The 22,910-nt window shown below is 41.8% G+C and overlaps 1 protein-coding gene across 3 annotated transcripts; it reads left to right on the top strand.

Annotated features, from left to right (window-relative positions):
• The first annotated feature begins 806 nt into the window (after positions 1 to 806).
• On the top strand, positions 807 to 21,777 carry MDM1 (Mdm1 nuclear protein). 3 transcript variants are annotated; one of them, XM_083399646.1, is made up of 15 exons: positions 897 to 1,079; positions 1,828 to 1,942; positions 2,573 to 2,934; positions 3,322 to 3,456; positions 4,749 to 4,928; positions 5,959 to 6,080; positions 7,172 to 7,271; positions 9,043 to 9,081; positions 9,450 to 9,625; positions 10,849 to 11,112; positions 12,413 to 12,555; positions 12,718 to 12,851; positions 14,363 to 14,465; positions 16,086 to 16,154; positions 19,998 to 21,777. In XM_083399646.1, exons 1-15 carry the CDS (start codon positions 1,062 to 1,064, stop codon positions 20,111 to 20,113), a joined length of 2,076 nt encoding a protein of 691 aa, XP_083255772.1. In that variant the 5' UTR covers positions 897 to 1,061; the 3' UTR covers positions 20,114 to 21,777. The 3 variants fall into 3 exon arrangements, with proteins under 3 accessions (XP_083255771.1, XP_083255772.1, XP_083255770.1); XM_083399644.1 differs by having other exon boundaries at positions 898 to 1,079; positions 14,363 to 14,612; XM_083399645.1 differs by lacking the exon at positions 9,043 to 9,081 and having other exon boundaries at positions 807 to 1,079; positions 14,363 to 14,612.
• The last annotated feature ends 1,133 nt before the right edge of the window (positions 21,778 to 22,910 follow it).

Here is a 22,910-nt window from a genome sequence, read left to right as displayed (position 1 = left end):
CAGCCAAGCTGTTGCCAAACGTATTGCTTTGTTTTCCTTTGGACCACATCAGCAAGGCCTGGGGGGTGGGGTATTTTGTCATCTGGGCAGCCCAGGACCTCCAAAAACACAGCCCAGACTTGCGCCTGGGACATCACTTCGGTGCTACACAGCTGTTTCACCACAAAGGCGAACCCCATTGCCTCTCGAGACAGACGGATGCCAACAACAAATACAACTCCAAGTACTTGGCAATCATTTTTATTATTATTTCTATGCAATTTTACACACTTACCAGAGCAAACCTAACTTAACCAAAATATCTTTTGACTGCCCAAGTCATGTTTCAACTTTTTAGCACCCTTCATTTATGCTGTGTATGTGTGTGTAAAATTCAAAATACATCCTAACCTTAACCTACCTCACAAGCACCCGTTTTATTGCTAGGATTTTGTCTTTAATTCTGCCATCTTTCAACAGCAAGCTCTTTTCAGCTCGATTTCCATCACAGGAGAAGGTGGAAAGGAAGGAGACAAATGTCCGGACTCCAAAACCGATCTAGTTACAAAATGCATCCTCTCTAGATACGATAGTTACACGACACCCCCCACTCCACCCCAACCCGGCAAGAAGCGCAGATGGGTTTTCAAGCAACCCCATTGCGCGAGCGAGGAAGAAGAGCAGCAACTACTCCTCCCCTCTCTTGCCAAGATGCACGGGCTGAAGCCCAACTGCGCGCGGAGACACCAGCGCCCGCTTCCTCCCTCGGGGCAACTTTGGTCCTTCTTCGTGCGCGTAGGCAGCAGCAGCAGCAGCAGGACCAGGCGCAGCAGAGACCATCCCTCCGAGAGCATCTTCAAGCGGGGAGATGATGGAGGCAAGCCAAGCCGGGCGCTGTGATTGGTCGGCTCCCCGCGCAGGCGCCGAGCGGGCCTGGTGGGCCAGGCCGCGGCGCTTCGTCAAGGCGACGGCCGTGTTTACAAGCGGCCGCGTCCTCCCTCTGCCCCCGTTGTCACCCCGCCCCGTAACCGTCCCGGAGCGCCTCGGCCGCCCAGCTCCGTCCTCTGCTCCGTTTTAAAGCCATGCCTGTGCGCTGGAAGGTGAGACGCGGCTGCTCGTGTGGCCTCCACCTTTTCTTCTATCGGGGACTTTTATCCATTTGCCCCCAAGGGCTTCTGCCCCTATTGTGTCCTCCCGTCAGTTTTAAGGGCCGTTTGTGGCCGCCGTGGGGTTGCATTCTGCAGCCGGGCAACCAGGCTCCTCCTCCTCCTCCTGCTGCTGCTCCCGGCTGTCACTCAAAGCCCTATACCTGCCCTAACCCCAGCCTGGGGTTGGAGCATGCAGGAGCGGTGCCCCCGAGTGAACACAGGGGTGGGAGCGAGTCCGCTCCCACTGGAGCTCTGAATGGGTTAGTATGTGGGCACCAGCTGGGCTGGGTTGGCATGCAAAACCTTTAGGGCCGCCACTCATCTCGCATTCAGGGCTCTGGCATCTTCAGTAGTTGTGTGCCCGGTGGAAATTCATTTCTGCCTGGCGTGGAGGTGGGTTCGTTGATAGGGAAACTTTTACCTGGGGGTTTCATGCTGGGGATGTGGTGCTTAAAACTTAAAGGTAGCAGGGCTTGCAAAAAAAACCCCCAACAGCAATGTGAGACACAAATAGGTTCAGCTATGTATTAAACTCCCATGCAGATGACCCCCAATATGTCCTGTCCCTCAAGAAAAAAGATCTCATAAAGAGAGAGCAAGTGTACTCACAGGAATCTTTGCAGTAGAGTTAGGTTCGATGGAAGCTGTTGAAATAGTACGGCATCAAATCACTGGTTTCCACGTTTTTGTCTTGCCGTAGGGATTGAGTGAGTACAAGAGGAACTTCAAATGGAGGAAATCGGCTCAGTCTAGGCTTTGTAGCTCTGCACCTGAGCAAAAATGCCGATGGGCTGGACTTCGATCGGATGAGCTCGGTAAGCCAAATTAGGCCTTCTGTCCTTCTATGGCTGTATAATTACTGCTTTGTGTGTGTTAATTTTATAAAGTTTACCATAGTATAGAGATAAATTACACCCCCCCGACATCCTGCATGACAGCAGTATTATTTTCTAAGAAGAGAACAAAAAAACCAAAAATATTTTCCCAGGAAATATGGAGGCACAATGTTGCATGTTTAAATTCAGTGACTATGGGAGAATGGACATAAATGATTATGCCTTCTGTAGCAGGGAGACATGGTTGGATGCACCTATTTATGTATTGCAAGGCTGGGCAACCTGTTGCCTTGAGCCCAGTTTTATGTGGGTAGCAAGGGGGGGTCGGAAGTGCATAGCAGAGGGAGAGAAATGGATGCCCTGCTCACTTTTGGCTTTGATCCTGTCACCACCAGTTGTGTGCCAGATGGTTTCAACCACTACAAAAAAATCACATAGGTATTTTTGCAGGATCTTCTAAATAAAACTAGCATATATTTATGACGTCCATTTGCATTTCCCTTTCTCTCCTTTTTCTAACTGCTGCTTAGAAATAACATAATGCTTTGAGAAGTGGATACCTGTGTAGGATTTTCAAAATGCACAGATTTGACGTTTCCTGTTTTGCAGGAATTGCAAGAGAACCCAGTTTTATATCTAAGAGAAGAGTGCCTTATCACAACACACAGATTTCAAAGTCCTTTGAATGGATTGGGGACAATAATTCGGAGAAAGATACGTCATCAGAATATGAAATCCACCGGCCATTGGAGTTGCACACAAAAGACAGCAAAGATGATGTAAATCAGGAAAAAATTAAAACACCTGATGCACCCAGGCTTCCTGAAAAGGTGCATTCCAGCCCTGCAAGTTCTAGATCTGAATCAACTGTAGCTCTTGCAGAAAGCAAGATGTCACCACCCAAAACAATAGGGCATATAAACAAAAAACCACTATCTACCAAAAAGGAATTGGTAGAAAAAGACAGTGAGGTGAGACTACTGAAATTTCTTCTTGTTTTGATGTTGGAAGCAGAAGCTAAGACACAAGAGCAGCAGTTGAAGTGAATTTCTGTGTGACATGTTTAAAAATTGCTCTTTTAAAAATTGTAGGTCTGTCATAATTATAACACATTAAGGGGTTTGGTTATGGTACTGTTGAAGCACATTTTGTCATTGATATGAATGGAAGCAAGATTTGTCTTTGAAATGTATATGTTTCAGAGATGTTTATACAATATGATGGTATGACATTGCCTTCATCAGCTTTATCCAAGAAAATATTTACACTAATTTTAAACCGTTCATTTAAGGTTCAAACACTGTTAGAGGAAAGGAAGTTATATTTTCCCCAAGTTCATTGCCAATACTTGTTGACAGCTTAACAGAGTTTTGCAGAGGAAAGCAGGCCTGAATATTCCATGGTCAAGCAGCTTCCCTAGAAGCTCTGAGTATCAACGACAATTTATTTGGAAAACTCCTCAAAAGTTGTCTCCAGTGCTTGCAGCAGACCAGGTAACTTTCAAGCATATAAAAAGTAGGATTCTTATTGTAAAGTATCATCCTGTACCTGGAAGTTTTCTTAAATGTAAGCCTCACTGAATTCACTGGGGATTTCTCCAAACTTAGGTTTGTATAGGAGTTAGGTTTTTATAAAATAATATTGATGTACTTTCATTGCAATTATATTCAGGTTTGTTTTGAAATACGTTTCACTGTATTCAGTTGAGCTCACTCCCTGTTAAACGTTCATAGGATTGCTGCCTTGATACACCGAACCAGGGTGCATAAAATGTTACATGAATAGTATATGAGGAATCTGTTTTATAGAATTGTAGAGTTGGAAGGAACCCCAAGAGTCATCTAGTCCACCCCCTGCAATGCAGGAATCTCAACAAACCACCCCCCATCAAGTTTGAAACCATACTGGACCCTGCTTATTTTTGCAAATGTGCTAGCAGTTTTTTTGCTGCACCATTCTTATGTACAGTATTTTACTAGGTAGAATCCCACAGATAAGCAGTTATCATTGGGGAGCATGACTTGTGTTTACTTAGATGGATCAGTGCCATAACAACTGAGAAGTATAGACCTATCAATTCATTATAACCTTGTTGAGTGATCTAGGAGACTTTGTTGTTGTTGTTTAGTCATTTAGTCATGTCCGACTCTTCGTGACCCCATGGACCAGAGCATGCCAGGCGCTCCTGTCTTCCACTGCCTCCCGCAGTTTGGTCAGACTCATGTTTGTAGCTTCGAGAACACTGTCCAACCATCTCGTCCTCTGTCGTCCCCTTCTCCTTGTGCCCTCCATCTTTCCCAGCATCAGGGTCTTTTCCAGGGAGTCTTCTCTTCTCATGAGGTGGCCAAAGTATTGGAGCCTCAGCTTCACGATCTGTCCTTCCAGTGAGCACTCAGGGCTGATTTCCTTAAGAATGGATACGTTTGATCTTCTTGCAGTCCATGGGACTCTCAAGAGTCTCCTCCAGCACCATAATTCAAAAGCATAAATTCTTCTGCGATCGGCCTTCTTTATGGTCCAGCTCTCACTTCCATACATCACTACTACTTCCATACATCACTACTACTTCCATACATCACTACTACTTCCATACATCACTAGGAGACTTAAGCACTATTAAATGTCACTGGTTTCAGTGCAAGATCTAGGCTGCAGTCCTAGCCCCCATACCTTGATATAAGCCCTCTTTAACTCAGTGGAACTTGCTTTTGAGTAACTGTGGTTAGGATCACACTGTTAATTTAGCTTTAGAAATCAACAAATTAACATCTTTTCTGAACCAAAGTTTATTCACAGTTCAAGTAAATCCATCCCTCCATATAAGTCTCCTGTCATTATTCCTGAAACTGAATATGAAAGGAGTTTCAAAGCTTCACCCCCTGTGAAAGAACTGAAACAGAGATGCTGTTTGGAGGAGAAAGAATGTCCTGTATCTGAACCTGTAGAAATTTCGTGTGGAGAAAAGGTATTGCAGATTCATATTTAATTTTAAACGATTTAAAATAACTTTTGAAGTTAATACTTTGTATATATGAAGATTATTAGGATCACAATAGATTCTCAGCTGGTGACTCTGATTATATGGGGAAAGAAGTGTTTTTTAAAAAAATTATAAGGATTTTTTAATTATAAAGTGTTGCATTTTATCTTTTCATTGAACCTTTAGCAGTGGATTGATAACATTTGGGATGCCATGTTTCTGTGCAAAGTTACTGAGCGAGTATAAGAAGCATGGGACTCCAATGTTAAGAAGGATGTAATAGCACTATGATTTTCATTTACCTACTGTGTGGAAGCTGTTCAAGCTTCTAATCACTCCAGTAAAGTACAAATTCATACTCTCCCCCCCCCCCCCGTGTTTTGGCTGCATAACTTACACATGCAAAGTCTCCTAATAAGCTCCCCCTTAGGCTGTATTCTTCTAATTATTCCAAAGGTTTACACATGATATCCTAAAGTGAATTTCACTTTCTTCCTAATTAGTTATCATGTATTGTTATGTGTGTTCTTCCTTTTTGCTGCTTGTATTTTTAAATTTAATTCCATAGTAAAAAAAGATTTTTTTAAAAACTGAACTTCATTTTTCTAAAACTGAACTTCATTAAAACAAAACAAAACAAAAAACAAAACACTGGGGTTGATATTACTTCTTATTTCATTTCATTTTGATGCTTCCCATATGGTAATGGGCCAAAGTTCAGTAGTAAAAGCAACTGCTTTGCGTGTTGATGGTCCCAGGTCCAATCTCTGGCGCCTTCAAGTCGCGCTGGGAAATATCCCTGTCTGAAACACTGGAGAGATACTACTGTTTATAAAATATGTCAACTAAACATTCTTCCTCAATTAAAGATATCTGAACATTTTCACATTTCAAATTATCCCGAAACTGCTGGTACATTGAGAAGTGTCCAGACTTAAGATAATGTCTGATAGAAATGTAGTTTGTAGAGGCCTCTGGAAAAATTAATAATGTGCTTCTGAAATTTTTGCTTCAGAAAAAGGAAAAGGAAACATTTTTGAAGACTGCAGAAGAGCAATCAAAGCTAAGCAAATCGGAAACAAAGCTGAAACAACATAAACAAAAACATAGGTTACTTGGATTACATAGAAATATTAAGTAAGTATCATATGACAGTTTTAGAGGGGGAGCCACATTGGTGCAGCAAACCAACAGTGTCTTGTGGCACCTTTTAAAATCAGAATTGTAGAGTTGGAAGGGATCATGAGGGTCATCTAGTCAAAACCCCTGCAGTTCAGGAATCTTTTGCCCAATTCATTTAATCTAGCATCTTGTAGGAGGAAGCTAAAGATTTCTCTCCAAATTGTGGCTAAATAGGATATCATAATTTTAATAGGGTGCAGTGCAATAAAGGTAAAGGTAAAGTTACCCCTACCCGTACGGGCCAGTCGTGTCCGACTCTAGGGTTGTGTGCCCATCTCACTCAAGAAGCCGGGGGCCAGCGCTGTCCAAAGACACTTCCCGGGTCACGTGGCCAGCGTGACATCGCTGCTCTGGCGAGCCAGAGCCGCACACGGAAACGCCGTTTACCTTCCCGCTAGTAAGGGGTCCCTATTTATCTACTTGCACCCGAGGGTGCTTTCGAACTGCTAGGTTGGCAGGCGCTGGGACCAAGCAACGGGAGCGCACCCCGCCGCGGGGATTTGAACCGCCGACCTTTCGATCGGCAAGCCCTAGGCGCTGAAGCTTTTACCCACAGCGCCACCCGCGTCCCTTGTGCAGTGCAATAGCTCTATCTAAACTAAGTGAGAGATTTGCAGATGCACAGAGGACATTAGTGGCAGACTATGCCCTGAACCATCTTGGTCATGGCTGAACTAAGCCAGAGGTAACAACAGCTCATCCTAGGAACCAAATTCAATACATGAAGCAATCTAATAAAAGAGCAGTTCATCTTAGAATGTGCCGAGTGGTTTTTGTTCTGCTGAGCGAAGCCAATCCCCCCATATCTTCAAAGTGGACTTGAGACAGAGTGTGCCTCTTTTTACAAATGAATTGCTGCTAATAGCTCGCTTCTCCTACAGGTAATGTTTATTTCCCAGAGTTTTGCCTGGACCTATATCATACAACATTTTCTCTCTTTAGTATTAGGAAAGATTTAAAGGGGGGTGGGAAGCAATGGCAAAGTTTATCAGATAATTGCAAAATAATAAATCTCTCTCCCCACCCTGTGAACTTGCTTTTCCCAGGAAAATGAACACAGAATACAGATCAAATTTCTTGTCTCCAGCACAGTATATGTACAAAGATGGAGCCTGGTTACGTATCAGGGGAAACAAACCTGATCAGGTGAGTCGTCACTTTGAGTATTTCCATCTTATTTGTGAGCAGAGAAATTGGTGGTGGTGGGAACCATTTCACTGAATTTCTCCAGGAGGAGAACTTATGCAACAGCATCAGTGAGGTGGAGTTTCTCATTACCTGTAGCAGTGGTTTAGGGCTGACTCCAACTAAATCATTTCGCAAGGGAAGCTGCTTCCACAAGTTCAGGGGAACTTCCCCTCCCTCTCCTCTCCCGATGCATCCCCTGCCCTACTCCCAAAACTTCTTGAGAGGCTTGGGAGGGCCCCCACAGCATATTTGGGGTGGGTGGGGGAGGAGAGAAAGGGGAATCCTGTTGCACTCATGGAAGTTGTTTTGCTTGCACAGTGACTTGCTTGGATACAACCCATAGGTTCCTGACTATCATTTTGCACTGTCCACGTCTAGTGTCCTTTTGTTTAAAGTGGTACAGTATTGCTTTAAATGAATAGTTCAGGTGGGGCTTCAGTGTTTAATTTTCTCCACCCTCTGACACTGGGCTTTAGGCCCCAAAGAGACTCTTTGCAAATTGCTGAGTGACAGCGTGAAAGTATAGTTATAAAGCCTTTCCAAGGGAGCTGTTGCCTGAAGGCAATTGCTAATGTGTTTTGTAAAGTGTATGTTTACTTTTGGTATAAATTCACCTCAAATTAGACTTCTGAAATATTAATACAGGGCAATTCATAATCACAGTAGGGGTTTCCAGAGCCTATGACCTGCTGGGATAGTGAAACTTAGGTGTTCTTTGTGTTTCTTCATAATTCACCACAGGCATTCTCAATATCCATTCCCATCTCCTCCCAAGGTGCCCAGTTGCTCTGACCATGCATGCATATCTTCTGCTACAGTTTTTTGCTTTTCAATCAATTTTTGCATGCAGAAAAATGGATCTTTAAAATAGCAAATTCCCAAATCTGTGTTTAGTAAAAGGGTACTGAAACTTTACAGACAGGTGTCAGAAAGCTCTCAAATTTCTTGATATTTGGAGATCTCAGTGTGTGTTAATTTAAGCACAGAGTGACTTTCTCATTGATCTTTGCTATCTAGTCAGATTATGCTGCAAATACCAGCAATCCTATTCCCTGAAATATATAAAGGTAATTTAAAAAGCATTTTAAAGCTTGCTTAGCTTGGTGAATATGTTAATATACTAAGATTTTCCGTTCCTTGGATTTTGTGAAGTGGTTTATAATAATAAACATGACTGTACAGTGCCTGGAAGTAAAAGCTATGGGTTGTAGCCAACTAAATCCTACTTGGAGTAGACCCATAATAATTAATAGACCTAAGTTAGCCGTTAATATCAGTGGGTTTTCTCTCATAAAACATAAAACCCCATGTTTGTACTGTTTCTAACTATTAACATAACACTAACAGTTTGAATGCTTTGATATTGTAGAGGTGTTGTTGCAAAAATTATGATACACCAGTAAAAATTAGGGCTCTGTATAATTCTGTATATTCATGGCTAACATTAACTACATGAAATACACATGCAAATATTTAATCCTGCAAGTGTCAGATTGGTTACTGATAACGCATAGTTTTAAATAGGGCTGTTTATTAAGGATGCCATTCAAAACAAGTCATAGGGAGAGTAGATCACATTCTTTGTAAACTGATCTGTAGGAGGCAGGATAACACCACAATCCCAACAGCAGGAAAGGGATCGTTTTTCATGTGACATTGAATCTCATTTATCGTAACATAATCAAATAAGTAAATAAATGCTATTTTATTTCTATGTTACTTTCTTTAGGGTTCTCAAAACACCCTAAATACCATGTGGTATATGGAGGTTGGTTGCATCTAAGTTCTTCCTGCTTGGAGCAATTATAACATTTCTGAACCTTCAAAATGAAATACAATGTGGTATTAAGCAAATGCATAGCTGGTAGGCTTTTTGTGCTTGCTGCATAATTTATTTAACAGCTGTGCTTGGGCTTGGCCGCTTGTAACACTTGCTAACTTTAAAAACTGTGTCTGCACTCTTTCCCTTTGTTACATATGCTGCTCCTTGTTGGTGCTTCCGCTGGTCATGTATATGTATTCTGTGACACGCTGCTCTGTGCTGTCAGTTGTGACTATTAAATGAATTAATAGTTTTAAACAAATGTTACAGACCACAATTAAAAAAATCCAACTTTGTGAAATCTTCATACCCAGGTGAAAGAGCTTCGGGAGAAAGCAGAGGCCTACCGGCGAAGGGTCCAGGGAACCCACTTTTCCAGAGATCATTTAAATCAGATTCTGTCAGATAACAACAGGCTTTGGGATTTGTCCTCTAATTCCAGTGCTGAAGAAATCATTAGCAACAATGTCAGAGCTCTAGATCTTGCAGGGTAAGGGATTCTGTGTGGAATAAGCCGACCTGGAATATGATAGTTTAAGAAATGGAATATTCATTTCACTAAATGAGTGCCGTTTGTGGTTACAGCCTCTAATATTCCAATCATATCGCTTCGTACAGTGATCTTGAATTCATTTAGGACTGCTCTAGAAAAAGTGTGCTAAATTGGCCATTCTTGGCATGAAATTCTCCCTTTTTTCATCTCCACAATGTTAGTAATGAAACATATGAATGTTTGTTTGTGTGTATTAATATTTATTTGTTTTTTAAACCAAGAAGCGAAATCATGTTCAGTGGGCTTTATTGCATAGCTATTTTATTAGCAGCACAACCCTAAACATATTTATTCAGAAGTAGAACCCTTTGATTTTAAGGACAAATACTTCCATGAAAATATGTTAAGTGACTGTAGCCTAAGTAAAATTGGTTTCAAGCACTCAGGATCTCTAGATCATGTTGGAAGTATGTGTGTGAAGACCTGTTTTTGCAGGCAGCACATGTGTGCTTCTACACAATAACATGCTACATGGGGGTAAGAGGGGAAACGAAGTGCCCCTATAGTGCCCCTGAGTGCCCCTATAGTGCCCTCCAGTTGTTGTTGTTGGGTGTCAGCTCCTATTAACCCAATCCAGCATGGTTAATATTCAGGTATTATGGGAATTCTAGCTGAAAACATCTGAAAAGGCACCAGGTTGGGGAAGACTGCCCTTCTGGCCCTATTCAGTAGGAGCTTCAGTAGGAAGCAGCAGTCATATCCGACTCTTCTATGTCTAAGTTTAAAATTCTGCATTAAAGTACATACACAGGAGTTGGAATTCAAAGAGTTACTTTAGGCTCTGGCATGTCCAATGAGCTTTTGGCTTTTTTATTTAACCAATAATCCTCAGTGCCATTTTGCAAACTTGCCTTGAAAGTTATCTCAGTTTCAAGCGTTTTTCGTGTGACCTGAAGCCACCCAGAGCACCTTTGATCTTACAGAACTGGTTATGCAATTTTTTTTGAATACTGGCTGCAAAGGCTTTAGTTTACAAGTTTAAAACCCTAGTGGATTCCCTACAAACGGAACTACGTGTATGTTGGTATGAAGTATAAAACTTATCAGAGTTTATACGATAGTTTTGCTTTTAATCATACGTTTGAGTCCGATCAGTATATTTCTGAATACATAAGGGAACATTCTGAATTCACTGCACTGCTTGCTTCCTCTTTATACAGAGTCCGCGAGAGAAGGCTCTTGCCACATCCTGAATTGCCAAAACAGTCCCAGCTGAACAACACTGGGAAATTAGGCATGTCAGACGCTGCCACTGTTCCAGTCAAACAGCATTTGGTTTGGGACAAACCAGGCAATGATGAGCAACTGGAAAATCAGTCACCAGCATTAGAGGAAGAAGAGGAGGCGAAACGTAAGCCGGAACCGGAAGAGATTGAAGAACTGGAAGAAAACGATAAGGATGCCAATACAGACGCCCAGCAAGTGTAAGTATCTAAAATTATGTTTCAAACCAACGTCATTCAGTTATGACAATTACACGCAATGTCTGTTAAGTAGGGCAGTGACAGTTTCACTATGTAATGGAGAAATCAAATCGATGTACATGAATGAGGTTAGAAATTACTATTTCAGTTTGAACTAGTTTTTTTTTTTTTTGTCTTACTAATTAGCCACAGGAGACATTTCAAGCATCACTATTCATTCAGAAACTGTTGGTTGCCACTTGTTGCTAATCCTGAATTGCACGACTTGCAATAAACCATGGTTTTCCTGTTTGGAAGCAGTGATGAGCTAATTAAGCATAGTACGCAGGGGTACCTTTACCTTTACCTTTACGCCAGGGGACATTGTGGTGGGAGCACATGAGTACAAGGCTTGTTCATGTAATGCCATACCATGTTTTGAAGTTGTATCAAGAAAGAATGATTAACCTCCTGCTGCCATACACACATGGATTATTTTACTCATATTGCGAATTGGGAATTGCTCTAAAAACCATGCTGAAAATTACTTTCCATGTTAGTTTTTTTCCTCCTTATGGGAAGCAGCTGGAAAATGGCTGACAACGCATGACTTGGTAACATGAGAATCATGAGATAATGGTTTAGAGATACAGCTGGTGACATTCTTCAGAGCATATTAAATATGAAAACATCATTTTTTTTTAAAAAAAGTATGTGTTCACTCTTTGATATTGATAAAGATCACAAATGGGAAAAGTTGACAAGGTAGATCCAACTTCATTTGCTGGTGTACAAATACGAAATGAAATGAAATTTATTACGGTCCCAGACCAGTTTTGGTATACAAATATAACTCGGAGCATAATGACTGTTTTGTGGTGATACTAAGACAGGACACATTCTTAAGATAGAGAATAACAGGAAAACTAGGTAGAAAACCAGTATTACTGGGGGTCGAAGTTGCACTAAAGATAACACTATGGGGGCCATAATGGTGAAAGGGAGGAGGCTTTTTGGATATCTGTGAGGCCAGTGAATAATGGGTGTAAGACAGCCATTAATAATTTAGATTGGATAAAAAGAATGATTCTGTCTATTGGACCGAACGTGTAAAATTTGTAAGCAGTCTACCTAGAATATTTGTGGGAACCAACCAAACCCACAGAAATGAAGATACAACTGTATATTTTGAAGGATCTCTTGTGGTTTCCATTCTCTCTTGTTCATGGCCTATATAATACATAGAACAAAATAAGACTTGTCAATTAGAGGATACATTTTTTACCATGTGTATATTTGTATGTTTTGTCATATTTTTCAGAGAAGAAAACACGAATTCTCCAGGTGATATGGCAGAGTCTTCTTTGGTATCCTCACAAGAGGGTGGCAGGCTTCCTACTCCACAGCTAAGGGCACTTGGTGGAGCCCAAAGAACACATCATGACCTTACAACACCAGCTGCTGGTAACAATTTAATGATTCATAGATATAGATACAGTATAGAGACAGAGACATATAGATATATAGACACACACACATAAACATATCTTAAATATAAAAAGAACACAAAGCAATTTATTTTTGGAAATTCAGCATTAACAATAGTGTGTTCTTTTATTCCTGTAGGAGGTGCTGTTTTAGTATCTCCTCCAAAACTGAAGCCTTCACCCTCGCTGCATGTGAGGCAGGGGTCTCCAGAAAAGCATGCCTTGGCAAGTCAAATCTCAAGGGAGGACTTGAAAAGAAAATCTAACAGGGTGGTACGTTTTGCTTAAAATTTGCTTAGAATTAGCATTTGTTTTCACTTTCTTTGTTTTCACGTCAACTGAATAAAAATGACAAATTATCTAGTGTTATCTGTTGAAGACCGTGAAGCAGTTATAGTTTTATCAAACAAATGTCATGGAAGTATCTGGGGAAATAACAGACTATGTATTTCCAATTGCTAAACATTGCACAGACATGCGCTATCCCCTGATGGAGTGTTTTAGTGCAGGCTTTAGACTGAAAGCACTTCCTATCAGCCCCTCCTCAGACAATCTGAGATTTGGAGAACCCTTTTCTTTCCACTATGCTTGAGGTGTGGAAGAGGAGTCAGGGGTACTTGGCTTCCTGACCGTCTCTACTACACCCTTTCCTGGATCACCCAGGGTCTACCTGCCTGGGACATTATAACCAATTTCATATGTGTGAGGAGGCTGGTAACTCAAGAGAGGGGGATCTATTTGAGAGGGAGCCCCCGAGGCCCCCAAATCCCCCAAATCAGCTTATGACTCTATTCCTGATCCTAAAAAAATTTGACTAACAGTTCTATAGGCCTGTAGCTATGCAAAGCAAATGGCCTTCCCTAGACCATTGATTGACAGCCTTTGAAAATGAGTGCCAGTGATACATTATCTGCAGGAATGGGCCGGTCTGAGATTTGTATTAGATGCTATTGAATGCAGTTTCCAAAGTTTAGGTGCTAAACAGGACAAGCTCAGCCTCAGTGAAGCAAGCCTATCTGAAACTAATTCACCACTGGTACCTCCCTCTGGTGAAATTAAGTCATAGTAAACCATCCCTATCACTTGACGGTTGGAGATGGAGGCTCGGAATGAGGCTCCTACCTCCACTTATGCAATTCAATCTTTGATCATTTCTAAAATGACAAACTAAAGGTAAAGGTAAAGGGACCCTTGACCATTAGGTCCAGTTGTGACCGACTCTGGGGTTGCGGCGCTTATCTTGCTTTATTGGCCGAGGGAGCCGGCGTACAGCTTCTGGGTCATGTGGCCAGCATGACTAAGCTGCTTCTGGCGAACCGGAGCAGCGCACGGAAACACCGTTTACCTTCCCGCCGGAGCGGTACCTATTTATCTACTTGCACTTTGATGTGCTTTCGAACTGCTAGGTTGGCAGGAGCTGGGACCGAACAACGGGAGCTCACCCCGTTGCGGGGATTCGAACCACCGACCTTCTGATCGGCAAGTCCTAGGCTCTGATCTCAACAGCAGTCCCTTCAGCTCTTTCCCCCCTCTATTTTCACTAGCCCCAAACTCCTCCATACACAGCTATTAACCTGCATTTATGCACTCATGAAACTAGTTTGAGGGACTCGTGTGTGCAGAAGTGATCAGTTAAATGTGACATTCATTGAAAGTAACTTCAATGTCTGTAGCCAGACATAGCTAACTAAGTGGAAAAGGACAGTCTTGTTCATTTCCTGTGAACAGCATTGGCACAGTTTTTCACAACGTGACAGGGTCTTTTTTCAACTCTGTATTTTCAGGATGAAGAGGATACACCACTGAGTCCTTCCCCAGCTGCTGGGCTGAAAACTGTGGACCCTTTGCCTCTGAGGAAAGATCAGTGGTTCAGCCGAGATTCGTCCGGTGCAAGAAGCTCTCCAGCTTCAGCATATTCAGGGCAGGCAACAAAAGTTCCTGGCTTAAAATCAGCCAAGGATGCTTCTCTGCCCTATTGGAGTCCTTCGTGCCGCATTCAAGGAATGCTTAGGGATCCTGAGTTTCAGCATAACGGTTGGCTTACTTTCTACACAATTTTGCACCTTTTTTAGATAGGTAGAATGGCTTTAAATAAGAGCTTCTGGGTCTTGGCAGGAGCAGCAATAGAAACTCTTCATTTCTGTGAATCTGTACATTGAAAAATACCCAAGTATCTCCTATTACTCTGCAATGTGACCCCACACTGAAAAACTGAAACAGCCAAAAGTAGACAGCTCCCTTAAGCATGCAGAAACTTTCTATTAAATATGTTTCTCAGCATATTAATATACCATCCTCTGATATAAAATATTAAAGCAGTGTATATGTTGAGAGTAATGCAAGCTGAACGGCTAACGTGCATAACAACTGGCTGTCATGCATACTCATCAGGCCACTTGATGGCATTGGACCCAATTTGGGCTCAAGCCTGGCACAGGGATTTGTCTGGCCCCTCCCACCTTTTGCCCCATCTGGTTTGAGCGGCGGGGCTGCAGATGCATCCCTGGCCCTACTGTTCTGTTAGACTGTGATACCCCCTGGCCAGGGTTTGGACTATGCATATAGCCTGTGTTTCTGACTTGCCAGCATCTTTTCCTAGAGCCTTGAAAAGACTATATCAATGGAAGCAGGAGCATGCAGCCTTTCCCCCAAAAGGACCTGAATTCTCTTGGAGGTGATCTGCCATCAGTTGGGTGGGACCACAGATAGTTCACGCTCTTTCTGTTCCAGCCCTCTTTCCCTGCTGGGTAACCCTTCCTCAGCTGGTTAACTCTTCCCTCGTCTGCAATCCTGATGATGATTGCAATTCTGATTCTGATTGACTCCATGGTTGCTTTTATATTCAGGATTGTGGGAAGAACAGGGGTGGCTTACAGCTTTGCTCTTCCTGCGATCTGAAGGAGTTAATATGTTGGGGGAATGCTTTGTTGACCAACATTGTCGAAGAACGTTAACTGTACATTAGTACCCTATTTTTATGTGTATAAGATGCTCCCATGTATAAGACGAACCCTATTTTTTTAAACCCAAAATTACGAAATTAAGTTGTTTAGCTTTTTTGGGGGGTGGAGGAGGTCACTTCCGCCAATTGCTTGCCTGCCTGCCACTGCCTATCGCTTGCCACAGCCACTTCCAATCACATACCTCGCCGCAGCTGCCAATTGTCTGCTCGCTCACCGCCACAAACAGCCCACCCGCCCACTTGTTGCAGCTGCCAGTCGCTTGCCTGCCTCGCCACAGGCGCCAGTTGCCTGCCCAATTGCCGATGCCAATCTTTTACTTGCTGCTGCCATTAATCGCACGCTCCCGCTCTGCATTCACTATCCATGTATAAGACGACACCCAAATTTTGCCTGTTTTTTTAGCAGAAAGTGTTGTCTTATACATGGAAAAATATGGTATATTGGCACTTTTGTGTTTAAAAGTAAAATCTTAATTGCTTTCCCATGAGGAGGTAAAGTATTTGTGGACTGGATAAATGCAATGTTGTATGCTGTTTCTTTTTAGGCGGTGTTGCAAGCCCTAAAAGGAGCTGGATGCAATTACCACTTCAGGAGAGAAACTATACTGATGAAGGTATTTCTCCTCTTTTATCCATGTTAAATATAACTAGAGCCGTTAATAAATTTTAGGCATTTATTATTAATGTAGTCATCATCATTAATAATAATAATAATAATAACAATAATAACCCCCCCGTAGGAACTATGAAAGTTGTTGTAAAAATAGATATTTCATACTAATTCATGCTAATGGAAACTTCTCACATATTGTTGCTATCATTTGGAATATGCTTTCTGTATGCTTTCTGTATGCTTTTGGCTTAGTTAAAATAGCATGTTTGCACTTAGAAATTCTATCAAAGCCTTCCATAAATGTAAACTTGCATAATTTCTGTCAAACTGTGTGATATGCAATAAGGAAAAAGAAATGACGAGTACATTCAGCCTAGAGGAGAAAAAATTGGGAGGAAAGTGAGATAATGATTTTCAAACTATTATAAAGTGTGTGTATAAATATATAACCAGTCTTGCGCTCTCTCTCTCTGTCTCTCTGTCTCTGTCTCACACACACACACGTGTATGAATATGAGAATGTATATGCATGTGTTATGCAGTGAACTGTTCTGTTTGTGACGATTATAGAATCCCATGGCTTGATTTTAGTTCGGTGGAACCTTGGTTGTTGAACATAATCTGTTCCAGAAGACCATTCGACTTCCGAAATGTTCAACAACTGACGTGCAATTGCCGGTAGGCAAAATCCATTGAAAAAATGGAGAAACACGCCTCAGAAGCTGCTTGACTAATGAGACGCGTTTGAAAACGGAAGCATTCACTTCCGGGTTGTTGGCGTTCGAAAGCTGCAACATTTGACTTCCAAAGCGTTCGACAACCAAGGTTCCGCTGTATGTCTTCCCACTGATTATGTTTGGATGTCGCGTTAGCTGTGGTTGAGAGCTACAAGAGCAGTCCTGAGTGAGCCTTGGCTTTGTGCACTCTCCTCAGGCCATGGTGGAGGAGGTCAGAAACATGCCATACAGACCCTAAACTGAGGTTAACCTTAATCATGGTCAGCTGAAACAAGCCAGCTTCATTAAGTATGGTTTGAAGTTGGCTTGTTTCAATGCACAGTATTCAGTATTCACCACAATTAAGGGTTAACATCTGAATAAAGCTGTTGTGTAGACCTCTGTAGCTGTACCATTCCAAGATCATAAGTACGTGGGGAAAGAATTTTAGTATGCCCTGATTTATTAACTCCATTGGAACTTGAAGACTACAAAACCTAACACCATGTCTGCTACCTGTAGTAGTCCCTTAGCAGCCTTACCATCCCTTGTCTGTGCATAGCATCTTAGGTTTGGTTTCTGTTTTGCCTCTAACCATTCTTCTTCATTGCATTGTTCTCTTGGGACGACAAAGCACATATTTGATCAAATATTTTCAAACTCTACGACCTCCCTAAATTCACCTTTTAGATTTGAACTGCAAATAAGATCAAGGGAGTGTTTGACTGGAATTATGATGCTAACTACCATCTAGGGCCCAGGACAAGGAGAGAGTAGGGTCATTCAGGTCTCTACTGAATTTCTTGAGGCTCATTATACAGTGGTACCTCGGGTTAAGTACTTAATTCGTTCTGGAGGTCCGTACTTGCTCCATGATTGCAGTCATAGGATTGTTGTCTATCACATGACGGTATATGTTTTGACTCCACAGAGTGGGAAGTGACGGAGACAGGATATTTGTGTCACTGTGTTCCGTCATGTGGGACTATTGTCCTTTGTTCTTTTTCTCTTTACTGTCTGATACTAGAGAGAGAGGGAGCCATGTTGTAGTGCTCCATGTGTGTTTATAGTGGTACCTCGGGTTAAGTACTTAATTCGTTCCGGAGGTCCGTACTTAACCTGAAACTGTTCTTAACCTGAAGCACCACTTTAACTAATGGGGCCTCCTGCTGCTGCCGCACCACGGCTGCACAACTTTTGTTCTCATCCTGAAGCAAAGTTCTTAACCCGAGGTACTATTTCTAGGTTAGCGGAGTGTGTAACCTGAAGCGTATGTAACCTGAAGCGTATGTAACCCGAGGTACCACAGTATATCAATCCCAGGCAAACAAAAAGTGGATAAATAGAGGAGACCACAGGCTAAATCACACAATTATTTCTGAAGACGGTGAAACCTGTACAAAATAACGATGCTACATAGGTTTCAAATGGGGAACTGTTGGTGAGAAACGGCCCTCAGAACCACATAAAAAGAAATACTCACAGTTTTCTTTCCACCTCTGTCTCTTGGCAGCTTTTGATGTAGGGTCATGACTTGCACACACACACAAAAACAACAACCCCGAGGCGGAAAAATCTGTGTTCATTGGTTTTTGCACCTCTGAATTAATGTGTGAATCATCCCTAACACTTGCCATTAAAGAGGAATTGTTTAGCTTGCAATGCCCCATTGCACAGATTGAGACAGGAGATGCTTGGAAGTACTTGCTCAGAATTAATGGCTGCATATGCAAATATCATAGAAACTGCTGCACCTTCTGAGTAAGGTCCACCTGATACTTGGCTCTTTTAGCAGCTTTCAGTAATAGCTCAGACTGAAAAGTGTGTGGGCTGTGCAGATTGCTCAGCAAAGCAACTATAAATGTTTACAGAAAGCCTCTAAAGTCAACCAGGTCTTCAGCAATGCCCTGCAGTCTCATCACTCTTCTTGAGATGACAGATCGTTGCCAAACAGTTGCTCTGCTACTGAAAACAAATGATTAGCCGCAGAAAAGCTAGTATCTGAAATTTTATCTAATTTTAAATGCACACATTTACTGTGCAGTGCTTAGGTGCTGAGTCTTGGCACCTCTTTAATAGTAGTTTCAGGAAAGGAACTATAGTGATGGAGGTAGTCTGTATTTTTTCTTGCGTACAGTGTTTTTGAACATTTCTCAGGCAAGCTCTTTCAGAAACTTAGTATCACAAAACTAGCATATAAAGACAAACCAGGCAGCTGCTCTTTCAACAGCTTTCCGGTTTGGTCTCTTGCGATTATGGCAGGCAAGACTCTTGACGATGTTGTATTACAAAAATAGTGACTTGGTGGAAACTCTTAATTTTGTGTGGATTCGAGCAACGTATGGTTCATGGGTAGGTATGTCCATCTATCAGTTCATGCCCCATGCAGCAGGATTGCTTTGCTCTCCTTATGTGCAGCACATAAGTTACATGGTAGCCAGAGGCTACTCAGAGCGCACATTGGAAGCGATGCATGAATCAAGAGTGTACCTCAGAATTCTTTGCAGTGTTGCAGAAGATGTTGTGGCATGCCTATTGGCTCATGCTTTGATTTCCTGGAACTGGGGTGCAAGCAATATTTTCCACCGTAGAGTTTTCCGTAGCTTCAATCCCTTTGCGTGTGCTGTTGCTACATCTGTATCTTCTTACAGCTAAGTTCACCCCACGCAGTATGGTCAAAAGTGTGGCCCATGTTAACTGTCAATGAAAGTAAAATGGTATTTCCACTGGACTGAGTTTGCACCAGTACAAGAAAGCATACTTTGGAATCCGATGTGTTCATTTATGCTTTTGGTCCTTTCAGAAATAAAATACAGCATCTCTAGTTTCAATATTAATAGGTTGCTCTTAAAAAGTATAATTGTGTGTGTTTTTTTTTAAAGTACCATACAGTTCAGGAAGCTTTGCCTTGTGTCATAATTTTAAAAACCAATCTAAATCTGGCTTCACTATCCATATATACTCCTAATTCTCCAGTGTAGAAAATAATTATATGTTTGTTGGTAAGTTTGTGTTAACCTGACAGCTCCTAAAGAGGACAATGTCCATTTTAGCAAGCCCCTAAGCATATTTTGCTTATCTTGTTACCATGTATCTGATTGGTTCCCCCGCCTTTGTTATGTTTACAGATGACGATGACCGACTGTCCCAGCTATCTGCTCGATCTGCTGCTTCTAGTTCACTGGCATCTCAGGTTCTAGAACGAGCACAGAGGAGAAAGGAAAACTTCTGGGGCAAAATGTGATTGTGTTCAGCTATACTCCTGAATTGTTTTGGTATTTTAATACCAATTTGCGGAAATTATTTGAAGCTGAATTCTGGTTGTTTGCACTTACCACTTTGGTAAAAGGGTCCCATATAGGAAATGCTGGCTATTCACATCCCTTTATCTTGGATAGGACAGGGATAGATGACCTGTGATCCTTTGGGAGTTTTTGCATGACAGCTCCACTCTGGTCATTGGCCGCACTGGCTGGGACTGAAGAGAGCATAGAGTCCAGCAACATCTAGAGGTCACAGGCAAAGCTCCAACTGGCTTCTGGGAATGCACAACCTGTCTTAGATTTGAGCTCTACCTCATTTGGTCACAAATGTTTTTAGCTAGAGCAGTGTCAGTCTTGTTCAAATGGCATTATAGCAGAGAAGTGTTGCCATGCTACAATGTGTTCATCTTCATCATCCATCACAAAGAGGAGATTGTCAAGTATTCCCAGTGAAGTAAGAGTAAATAACATGAAGGATGAACCCAGGTGTAGGTTGCCAGCAACCTTCATTGATTCCTGACCTCAGCATTTCTTCATCTCTTCTGGCACTCACTGAGCCCCAAAATCCTTTAATCCCACCCAGCATATTCATATAAATAATTCAGATTCCTCGTGTCAGATTCATCAGCACTGATCTTTATGCTCCAATGCAGTCTTGGCATTTACCCAAAGCTATTATGGACCTAACATGATTTTTGACTTGGTCATGTCTGTGCAGGTTCCAACAGGAATCAATGTAGCTTCTGTGGCTGCCTTGGCAATACCAACCTGAGTCAGTTTTCATTATGTGAGTACCAAGTAAGAGACAACCACAAAAGTTACTCTCATGACCCAACACCACAGCATCCAGTTACTTTGGTTCTGTCCTCAATATACATTCCAGTGTCACTCCCCTTCACCTGTTAGCAGTTTTATCATAAAGACGAAGCTAAATCTCAGTCCATAATACTCCAGGTAATGAAGCCCATGAGCCAAAAGCGTTCTTCAACATTTCACAGAAGGAAAGGTTATTGGCAGTCTATGAGCCAGACAAAGACTTGTTGCCACCCATTCAACTAGCGGTTGTTTGAGTAGTTGTTTAAAAGTAAAATTTAAACAGGCCTCTCACGTGGATTGGGACTGTCATTGGGGACAAAGAGTTAAAGCTGTGCTGCCCCAAACCAATGTCCCAGTCCGGATCGGGGCTCCCACACCTGCAACTTACTTTTTAAAATGATTCATATCATTGCTAATTGTGTGAATAGAATAATGCCTAGTTTGGCCCTAGTTGTATTTAAATCACAGTTGTGTTTCTCTGTCATAATTTTCAGGTTTGTACACGTGATCACTGTTAGCCATATTGAGTTTTAAATGTTGTATTTAGATCACCACAGCGGATTCTTCTCAAGACTCAGGGAATTGGAAAGAACTGAACTTGATGACAATGCAGTGTTGTCTTGCTGTGCTGTTTCAGAATTATTAGCATCGTAGAAAGATTTTTAAAGCTAAAATGGGTTTATTCTTTCACAGATTAGCCCACAGCATTTTAACATTCAACAGCACTGTTTATAAAGAAGTGATGGAACTTTCATCATTATTTTTTAATGTTAGATTTTTATGATTAGAAAATCGCTTTTATGTGTTTTAAAATAAAAATCAAGTTGTATATTTGTGTACGTCAGATCCTTAATTAGAAATAACCCTGTTATAACTGGAGATTTCACTTTTACATGCTTTTACCCATAATTCTGTTTTATTTCCACACCAATTGTGAAAGGTACCTCTCAAAACCCATGCCATAATATTCAAATTAGTATTTTCTCTAAAAATAGCTACATTGTCAGGCTGGAGCCAGCAAGTGAGCAACAGCAGCTGCCAGACTTGGACAGCAGCCCAGGGCATGAAGGGAGAATTGTTAGGGGATGACCAGAGGGAAGTTACAGGGGGGACTTCATAGCCCAGAGAAACACAGGAGTTATCAGACAATAGCTTGTCTGAGCCAGTTTCCAAGCCTCTCAGTGTGCAAGAACGCAGGAGGGGAAGGGTACAAGAAAAGGGGAAATTTACATCACAGAAGTGACGGCAGAGATTCGTTTTCATGTGTTGTTTCCGGAGGAAGAGGAACAACGTTGAGGATTTAGTTGAGTCATCATCAGGGTAGCCATAAGTCACGGGGGCAGAGAGCTCCGGACAAGTGGCATGTTTTTTCTGGAATAAAATCAACTTTTAATTGACTGTAGGTGTTCATGTCTTGCTGCCGCTACTTACATGCATACTTCGAGACTTTTAAATGACTGATACCTTTTTACAGATGCAAAGAGTACAAAATCCAGTGGTTATCTAAATTCTTATCTGCACATGTGTCAAGATGTGAATCAGGCAATTTCATACAGGAATTTGCAATTATTTAATCCCTGATTGTAATTCAGAAAAGACTCACCGAACATATAAAAATTATTGTTTAAAATATGTTCAATTAAACAGAAATCAAACTGCTGAAACCATTAATCTAGTCTTTGAAACTAGTGGCAAATGATCGTTTAAAAAGAAATAAATAACGTGTGTGTGTGTGTGTGTGTGTGTGTGTGATGAATCTGGTTAACTAAAGTTGCTGATATTTGGCCAGGACCCAAACTCAGTTTTGGGAGGAGGCAAATTTAGCCCAGCCCTGATGACCTGCCCAAATGTGTGATTCATGCTAACCTCTTCCTTTGAGCTAAGGATGAGGATACGGCAAACACTGAAGAATGGAAAGGTTTACAAAACAGCAATCTTATAGTTCATGTTGAGTCTGATTCC

This window comes from Podarcis tiliguerta (genome assembly GCF_965153285.1).
Source record: "Podarcis tiliguerta genome assembly, chromosome: 10".
In the NCBI taxonomy this organism is placed as follows: Eukaryota; Metazoa; Chordata; class Lepidosauria; order Squamata; family Lacertidae; genus Podarcis; species Podarcis tiliguerta.
This window is presented reverse-complemented; position numbering and strand designations above follow the sequence as displayed.